This window comes from Mandrillus leucophaeus, unplaced genomic scaffold (assembly GCF_000951045.1).
Source record: "Mandrillus leucophaeus isolate KB7577 unplaced genomic scaffold, Mleu.le_1.0 Scaffold544, whole genome shotgun sequence".
Lineage (NCBI taxonomy): Eukaryota > Metazoa > Chordata > Mammalia > Primates > Cercopithecidae > Mandrillus > Mandrillus leucophaeus.
The window spans coordinates 1,252,531-1,262,516 of record NW_012105853.1 but is presented as its reverse complement, the minus strand read 5'-3'; the positions used below and the strand labels follow the sequence as shown (position 1 = coordinate 1,262,516).

At 46.6% G+C, this 9,986-nt stretch overlaps 1 protein-coding gene across 1 annotated transcript in view; it reads right to left on the bottom strand.

Annotated features, from left to right (window-relative positions):
- The window catches only part of JPH2 (junctophilin 2), a 77,261-nt gene that overhangs the window by 36,356 nt on the left and 30,919 nt on the right, over window positions 1-9,986 (bottom strand). Inside the window, exon 3 of the mRNA XM_011997672.1 lies at window positions 9,586-9,981. Coding sequence (XP_011853062.1) covers window positions 9,586-9,981 — 396 coding nt within the window. The remainder of the gene's footprint in view (window positions 1-9,585; window positions 9,982-9,986) is intronic.

Sequence of the window (9,986 nt, the reverse complement as noted above, 5' to 3'; positions counted from 1 at the left end):
AAAAAAAAAAAAAAAAATTGGAAGATTTCATATTAACCAGAGATTACATGCCCCCTGATGTGATACAAGATGAAGTACACAGAACTATTTATTAAGTTTTCATGCCAGAAAAATCTAATCTGAATCCATTTGAGACAGAACTTACAGGAAGTACAGGAAAGAGAGAAGCAAGTTAAACAGCACCATAAGGAATCAGCCCAACAAATACAGAAGATGTCATGTCATAAAAAAAATGAGAAGGATGGTTCTAGACTAAGAGATTTAGGACACAGCTCCCAATCTGAAAATAAAATTTAAAAACAATTCTACTTAAAGTAGCAGCAAAAAGAAAGAAATCTAGCAAAATAAGTATAAAATTGTACACTGAAAGCTACAAAGCATCACTGGAAAAAGTTAAAGACTTAAATAAATTGTAAAGTGCTCCATGTTCATGGATTGGCAGACTTAAAATTGTTAAAAGGATAATATTCCCCCAGTTGACCTACAGGTTTAACAAAATCCCAGCGGCCTTTTTTTCCGCTGCAGAAATTGACAAGTTGATGCTAAAATCCATATGGAAATGAAAGGAACTCAGAATATCCAAGATAATCTTAAAAAAGAAGAACAAAGTTAGAGGACTCACATTTCCCAACTTCGAAACTTAGTACAAAGCTACAGTAATCAAGACCAGCCTCTGGCATAAGGATGGATGTATACAGATCATTGGAACAGAATTGAGAGTCTAGTCAATGAATAACAACAAAAAGACAAATACAGGCCAGGGGTGGTGGCTCGTGCCTGTAATCCCAGCAATTTGGGAGGCCTAGATGGGTGGATCACTTGAGGCCAAGAGTTCAAGACCAGCCTGGGCAACATAGCGAGACCTCATCTTTACAAATAAAATTTTTTAAAAATTAGCCAGTTGTAGTGGCATGCACCTGTAGTCCCACTTGGGAGGCTGAGGTGGGAGGATCACTTGAGCCTGGGTGGTGGAGGCTGCAGTGAGCTGACATGACAACATTGCACTCCAGCCTGGGCAACAAAGTGAGACCCTATCTCTAAAACAAAACAAAACAAAAAGATAAAGTAAATATGGAAAAATTACTAACAATTATTAAATCCAGTTAATGGGTACATGCATGTTCACTGTATCTATTTTTATATATGCTTCATATTTTCCCATAATAAAAAGTCAAAAATGGAAATTTTTATAACAAAATGCAAACATCTAGTTTGTCTTGGAAAATCAAGAGTTGGCTGGGCATAGTGGCTCATGCCTGTAATCCCAGCACTGTGGGAGGTTGAGGAATGTGGATCACCTGAGGTCAGGGGTTCGAGACCAGCCTGGCCAAAATGGAGAAACCCCTCCTCTACTAAAAATACAAAAATTAGTGGAGCGTGGTGGCACATGCCTGTAATGCCAGCTACTCGGGAGGCTGAGGCAGGAGAATTGCTTGAACCTGGGAGGCAGAGGTTGCAGTGAGCCGAGATCACGCCATTGCATTCTAGCCTGGGTGACATAGCAAGACTCTGTCTCAAAAAAAAAAAAAAAAAAAGAGAAAGAAAAATCAAGAGCTGTGCTAAGATTGAATTCATGTTTCTCCAGGGCAGCCATTAGCTAGGAAGGGGCAGCTCTACCCAAGGAGGCTTGCAGAGACCAAGGAGACCTGGCTCCCATGGTCCCACCACCCTTTAGTCAGTAAGACACAAGCCTGTGGCCTGTTGGCCCCTGGAACCTTTTAGCTTGTAACGTCAGACTCTCACTCCACCAGGCATTCAAAGCCCATCCTAACCTGGCCCTAGGCTGCCTTCTCGGCCTCATCTCTAATCTTTCCCCACCCACTCCAGCATTCTGGATGACTCATTGCTCCCAAAATACACCATGCACATTCCTACCTTCATGTCTTTGCACATGCTAGTTCCTCTACCTAGAACGACCTTTGTCTCTCTCTTTTCCACCTGGCAGACTCCCAACCAGAGATGGCCCCTGCAGGGGGCTTTTCCAGACCTCCTTGGGACTGCTAGTTGCTCTTTCCGTTGGACCCCATCAATTTCAGTTCCTTCCTCCCTCTCCTCCACCACCGACTGTCCAATCCCCGCGTGGCTTTGCCCTCAACATGGGAGTCCCCAGAGGACGCTGCCTACACTGATTCACCACTGGGTGCCCAGCGCCCTGGCACAAGCTGGCACAGGGTAAGTGCTTATTAAAGTTTGTGAAGGAAAACCAACTGAAGGTCAGATCGTGGTTAAGAGCATTCTAGAACCAGGTCACCTGGCTTCAACTCCCAGCTCTGCCATGACTCAGCTGTGCAACCTGTTTGAGAAACAACCTGTCTGTGCCTCAGTTTTTTCATCTGTAAAATGAGAATAACAGTACCTTCCTCACAGCGTTGTTTTAAGGATTAAATAAATTAATATATCCCCACTGGGCACAGTAGCCCACACCTGTAATCCCAGCTCTTAGGGAGGCTAAGGCGGGAAGATAGCTTGAGCCCAAGAGTTTGAGACCTGCCTGGGCAATATAGCAAGACCTTGTTCTCCACAAAAAAAGGGGGAATAAAAAGTTAACACATGTAAGATACTTAAAATCATGCCCGGCTCCCAGAAATAAGGACTAGATGAATGCACGTTAAATAAAAATTAAATAAGCAGACTCAAAGATGGGCAATTACCAAGACCCTCCCTGAGGCCTAGTTCAGTGTCAGGCCCTCTTCCCTCCAGTGACCTCTGTCCCCCATGGCGTGGAAATGAGTGTTGGCGGTGCAGAGTCACAGCCTGAAGTGACACCAGATCCATTCTGCTCATTAGTTAAGGAAAAGGCCTCTGTAGGTGCCTATGGCTCTTTCATACCGGTCAATCTCTTGCCAATTTCTCTTTTAAACAAAAAGAAAACAAACTTTAGGCTAAGTGCCTTTGGACATCAATAGCTCGACGTGGAACTTGAATAGCATTGTTCTGTTTTCAGAACTTCCTGTGATATTGATTTCGCATTTTCAACAGTGATTAGAAAGTCTTCCTTTTCAATAAATGTACTTACGTATTTTTTAAATAAGTTGATTCGAAGATGAAGATTAAGACAGTAAGTAGAGATGGTGTGTGAATGTAACAAAAACTGGGACTGGGCAGAAGATGAACATTTGGGAAGCACCATTGTAGGGACCGAGAGAGAAGACAGGGCCTTCCCTTGGGGCAATTTCATTCTTCGGTCAGTGCAGATGATACAGGATTGATAATAACAGCTTACACTTCCTTGCATGCTTTCCAAGCACCGGCCCTTTACATGAGCTATTTCTTTTACTCCCTGCAGCACTACTTTCAGGGAGGAGGTAATAAAATTCCCATTTGATTAAAGAGGAAAGTGAGCCCAGAGGGATGAGGTACCTTGCCTAAGGTCACACAATTTATAAGAGGCTGAAGCCAGATTCAAACCTAGGTCCATCCAATGCCACTGCCCATGGACCACATGGGTTCCTGCTCACCAGAGAAATTCAGCTCCCAGCAACTCAAAAAACCAACTCTCAGCTCTGATCAGCTTCGGAGTTTCCAGAGCCAGCATGGGGAGAAGATGGAGGTCAGGGGCTGAGGGGATAGAAGACAGACAGATGCCACCCTGGTACAAAACCTGAGATGTTCCAAACCTCACACCCTAGGACAGCTGAGAACTCCGGGCCATGCCCTGCCTCTGCCACGGGGGTACAACAGCAAGACCAGGCAACAGCAATGGCAGCTAATGCTTACAGACTGCTTCCTGCTTGTCAGCCCTGTGACGTGTGTATATAACCTTCGTTTAGAGGCTCTGCTTTAACCTTGTGAAAACTCTTCGAGGTGGGTCTTTTAGAAATTAGAAATTTTAGAAATTAGAAATTTGAGGTCTAAGGGGCTGAGTCTAAGCCTTACTCTTCACACTCCCTGTGCTCCTTCCAGAAAACAGGCATTTATCAGGGTGTTGGCATGACAACCTGAAAACTTTAGGCGCCTCCCCAAACATACCAGCTTCCCTCCACAATCCAGTATCTATGACCTTAAAAGGTATCACAAAAGAGTTCTTAGCTACAAAATCAGAAGACATAAATCTAGTTCCCTCTCGATCGCTTTGTGGCTATGAGTATATCTAGATCCCTTTCTGCACCTCAGTCTCCCCAACTGCTCAGTGACAGGCTTGCGACTACTCTGAGGGCCCTGAATGGGTCTACAGCAACACTGTTCAATAAAAATATAACACGCATCACATATATAATTTTAAATGTTCTAGTGGCCACATTCAAAAAAGTAAAAAGAAACAGTGCAATTAATTTTAATAATGTATTTTGTCAAACCCGATGTATCTAAAATGTAACCATTTCAATATGTAATCAATATTTTAAAAATCATTAATAGGTTACTTTACATTCTTTTCACACTAAGTATTTGAAATCCAGGATGTTTCACATTTACAGCGCATCTCCACTTGGACCAGCCACATTCCAAGTGCCCAGTAGCCATGTGTGGCGAGTGGCTACCATACTGGACAGCCCAGGTCAAGAATCTTTCTCAATCCATAGCTCATTTTACAGGGAACAGCTGTCTCATCTTTCTCCCTTCTCTTGGGAGAAATGGTCTGATTGTAGCCTCTGGGCTGACGAGTTCCACATCAGCCCGGAGGGAGGAACTGGAAGCCACAATGGAGAGAAAGCTGGGGCCTGCCTGGGTGTGAAGAGGCTGTGGCTGCTGGGGACGCTTTCTGTCTCTCCATAGCCAGATTACTCACTAAGCCCCAGGGATGGGGAGAGTCCCTGAGGAAGATGGCCACAATCCTGCTTTTCCGCCTGACCCCAAAATTCCCTTAATTGGAAATTCGGTCTGAGCTTGAAACCCATCCAGGCAGCCACCCCCACCACCCATGGCAACATCTCCATGGGCACGCAGGACTCCTGCCTCAGACACACAAGGAATCCAATCCCACAGCAGCACTGCATGCAAGAGGCTGGATCCCAACTTCTCAGTCCCCAGCTCACTTCCCGGCTGTGGGCCTGGCAGCCTTCTCAGCGGGAGCTGGAAACCTCCACAAGCAGGGGCACAGGCATTGGCAGGAAGGACCAGGAGGGCAAGGAAAATAAGGGGGCATCCCTCCTTCTCCCCAAACCTCCACTTCCTCACCTTTGAAATCAAATGTTGTTAGATCGTAGCAATGATTGTCTTTACTGCTGGCTGCCCTGTGCCAAGCATTTTACAGGCATTAGCTCACCTACTCCTTCTAACCACCCTGAGGAAAGAGGATCCCACGGTCAGAGTGGTAAAGCAGCTTGGGCAAGGTCACACAGCTCTTCAGAAGAGCTGGAGTTCCAATTCATGGCCTTCTGAATCAAGAACCTAAGCTCCTTCCTGCTGTGCTCTGCCTAAGTGGCCCAGGGTGGCCCAGGACAGTCTGGGCTTACACTTGTCATAACCAGATACATTTAGTGTAATTATTTAAAATGTTCCCTTTGGAAGAAGGAGCAAATCTTCCATACAGAAGAATTTTAAATAACATAGGTAGATATTTCCCCCTCCAAAAGGTATAGCTGAATTCCAGATCCTTCTCCCTCTTGAGTGTGGGCTACACTGAGTGTCTGAATTCCAAAGGATGGAGCAGGAAAAGAGGAAATAGTAACTGTACATCAGAGAAATCTGGCCGACCCACCTTAGCCAAGTGATCAAAGTTAACATCTTCAGTTTATGAGAAACATATCAGACAAACCCAAATTGAGGGACACTCTACAAACTATCTCACCAGTACTCCTCAAAACTGTTGGGCTGGGCGTGCTGGCTCACACCTGTAATACGAGCACTTTGGAAGGCCAAAGCAGGAGGATCACTGGAGGCCAGGAGTTCGAGAACAGCCTGGCCAACATGGCAAGACCCCATCTCTATTAAAAATACAAAAATTAACCAGGTGTGGTGGTGCACACCTGTGGTCCCAGCTACTTTGGTGACTGAGGCACAAGAATCACTTGAACCCAGGAGACAGAGGTTTCAGTGAGCCAAGATGACGCCACTGCACTACAGCCTGGGCAACACAGCGAGATCCTGCCTCAAAAAAAAAAGAAAACAACAACAACAACAACAGTCAAGGACACACAAAAAAAGCAAAGAATGAGAAACTATCACAGACCAAAGGGAACCAAGGAGACCTGACAACTAAATGCAGTGTATGATCCTTCATGAAATCCTGAAGCAGGAAGAAGACATTCATGGAAAAACTAGTGAAACGCAAACAAAGTCTGGAGTTCAGTGAAGAGTAACGTGCCATGTTGGTTTTGACAAATGTATTATGATAACGTAAGAAGTTAACAATAGGGGAAAATGGGTAGAGTGTATGGGAACTCTTTGTATTCTTTTTGGAACTTTTCTGTAAATCTAAAATTATTCCCACCTGAAAGTTTTATTTTTAAAAAGCGCTCCCTTTTACTCATAGAAGTGTTCAGGTTTAGACAATAAATTATATGAACACCTGGTCATAAGCCTGGTCCTGCCCGTCTTAGACCATTCGTGCCACTTTAACAGGATACCTGGGACTGGGTCATTTGTAGGGGAATTCTAAGGTCAAGGCACCAATGGGTTCAGTGTCTGGTGAGGCCCTTATCTTCCTCCAAGATGGCACCTTGCACACTACATTCTCCAGAGGGGAGGAAGGCTGGATCCTCACACAGCAGAAGGTGGGAGTGCCAAGAGACAAAAAGGGGTCAAACTCACCCTTTTATAAGGGATTTAATTCCACTCATGAGGATGAATTACCTCTCAAAGATTAGTCTCAGAACTAATTACCTCTCAAAAGTCCCACATCTCAATGTTACAATGACAATTAAATTTCAACATGAGTTTTGGAGGGGATAAACATTCAAACTATAGTCCTCTAACCAAGAAGTTTTCAGAAAATCACCCATACCTTCTGTCCCTTTTAGTGATGCCAACTGCTCACACCTTTGTAGCAGTGTGAAGGTTACAAAGTTTAGCATTAGCAAGACGTGCTAGTTAAAGTTTTTGAATCAGAAAGCTAGAGGCTGACATCTGGGTTCTCCTACTTGCTTGCCAGGTAGTCCTGGGCATGTTACATTCGTTCCCTGGGCCTCAGTTTCCACATCTGTAAAATGAATTCATTGTATGATGACAATGACGAGTCATATTTATGAAGCCATGTCTGGTGTCCAGCACTGTGGTGGTGACTGTGATGGGCTGCCCAGACTCCCCTTCAGGGCTGACGGACTTATTTTTCCCACTCCCAGCTACTCAGAGAGTTGCCAGCTGTCAGCCCTCTCCAGGGATTGCCCTTGGCTGAAGAGAGCTGTCCAGCCCCAGTCAAGCCTCCTTCTGGAGGGTAGCCTGCATACAAATGCGGAGAGTATAAAAGATCCAGCTCCCTCATCCCAACTTGGGATGACTGTGAAGGTCATCTCCACTGCAGAGCATCCCTTACGGTTGGCTGAGGCTTTCCTGAGACTGCATTGCAACCCAGTGTCTCCCACCGCCCAGTCCGGCCTTCTTCCCCTCCCCACAGTGTTGATCCTGAGAGGGCTCCCTATACATTTCCTGCATGTTAATCTTCATCTCAAAGTCTGCTTCCCGGGGAACTCACCCCACAAGAGGATTGTGAGCCACCTGACCTGTACTGTCTTTCCTAACCCTTAGACCAACTTGTCTTTATAGATGAGATCATTGAGATTAGAGAAGAAAATGGATCTGGCCAAGGACATACAACTAAGAAATGGTGGTGCCACAGATGGAGAAACTGACACTCAGACAGGCCACTGATCTGCCCAGGTCAATGAGCTAAAAAATGGCAGGGCCAGGATTTGGCCATAGGCCTGCTTAACTCTGAAGACCATGTGCCCAGTCTCTGGCCCAGGCCATTTACATCCCCAGGAGGACTGCTACAGTCCCAGGACAGGTGAGTGCCTTTTACCACCCTCCTGCCAGACCACACTGCTGCTGTCCCTGCAGCTCGCTCCAGATTTGTAAAATGAGAATAAGAATAGTATCTACCTCTCCAGGACCTTGTAAGATTAAATGAGTTAATATAGGTAAAGACCTCAGAAGAGTGACTGGCACATACAGAATCCTATTTAAGCGGTGGGTTAAAAACAAATCATGTAAGTCATGTAAAGCTGCATCTGTGATGCACTCTAAGGACAGAACGGCGGCTGGCGATGGACCTCATCAGCTCTCTAAGGGAGTCGGGCTTGACCTGAGCTCTGAAGGAGGAGTAGAGGTTAAGTGGGTGGCAAAGGAACCAGTATGAACAAAATCTCTGTGACAAGAGGAACTAAAGAAGGAAGAACTAGCATAGAGGGGAGAAATATCCAGGCTCAGGGAAAGAATGATAAGAAATAAGGCTGGGTAGGAGGGTGGGAACCTGATTATAAAAGGCCACTCACTAACTGGGTGATTTTGGACAAGTCACCTTATCTCTCTGAGCTTCACTTAGCTCATCTGCAAAACAGAAATAAACATAGTACCTATCATAAGATTGTTAAAGGGACTGAGTGAGTCAGTATTTGTGAACCACTTAAAATTGTCTTGTACCTACTAGGTGCCATAAATGTTTGGAGACAACATTAGAACTTTATCTGAAGTACAATGAGAAGACTTAAAGGGGTTTGAATGTAGATGATAGGGTGGGTGTTTAGTAGATGGGAGGGTGGATGGATGCATGGGCAGATGGATAGGTAGGGGGAGGTGAATGAATAGAAGTTTGGTTGAGTGATAGAGGTGGCTGGCTGGATGGTTGGATGACCGGGTGGATGGGCAGGAGTGGAGGTTGTTCTAATGGACAAAAGTGTCGCTGGGTGGATAAATGGAAGTACTTGAGTGAATGGATGAGTGGCTGGATGTTAAGATGGGTGGCCAGGGAGCTGGAAGCAGCTGAGTGAATGCAGGTGATTGGTGGGTGAGGAGACAGGTGTGTGGATTGAAAGGGTATCTATATGTTTGAATGGGCATCTGGGTCGTTGGATGGGTGGCTGAGTTAATGGATGGATGGTGATTAGCTGGTTGAGTAGGTAAAAGGATGAAAAATTGAGTAGGTTGGATGGAACAGATGAGTAAATTTTTGAGTGAATGGGTGGTTGTTTAGGTAGACGTTAGGCTGTTGTCCAGGTGGATGTTCAGGTGTGACGGGGGACTGGAGGTGGTTGTGTGGGTGGAGGGGTTGTTCAGTGAGTGTTAGAGAAGTTAGTCAATGAAGGAATTGGGTGGATGTCTAGGTGGTTGACTGGGAGGTTGTATGGATAGATGGATGACTGGATGACTGGCTGGGTAAACAGGAAGTAGAATGGGTAGGGGAATGGAGTGGATAACTGGAGAGATGGTTGTTCGGGTGGATATTAGAAAGGTTGGGTGAGTGGTAGGGTTAAGTCAGCGGAGGGGCTGGGTGTAGTTGAGTGATGGATGGATGGACGGATGCATGGATGGATGGATGGGTGAGTGAACAGGAGCCATCAGCTCCCGAAGCGCCTCCAATTAACTCCCTGAAGGTGATGGGGGTAAAAGAAGCAGAATCAGGCTTGGAGACAGGGCCTCCTAGGTTGCCCTGCCCCAAGACCCCCTTCCCCGACGGGAGGCGACCCCTCCCCACCCCCACCGCTGTCCTACCTGGAGGCGGCAATCTCGGCCTTCTGGCGCGCGATGGCAGCGGCGCGCTGGGCGCCCTCCACACTGTGCTCCACTTTCTGGCGGACCTTGTTGCTCTTGAGCTGCAGCATGCGGCGCTTGGTGCCCTTGACCAGCACGTTGTGGCGGTACTTGCCCTCCTCGCGGTGGCCGTCGGGCAGCGTGGTGCAGCCATAGCCGTGGCGCAGGTTGTCTAGCCACTCGCCCTCGTAGCGGAGGCCGCTGGAGCGTTCGCTCACGCCAAAGCCCGAGCGCTTGTCGTTCTTCCACTCGCCCATGTAGGTTTCGGTGGTGGTGGCGTCGATGTCTGCCTCGAAGGGTGTGGCCTCGTCGGCGCCCTCGACGGCCTCTCCCAGGCTGGCGGTAGACGCGGCGTCGCTGGC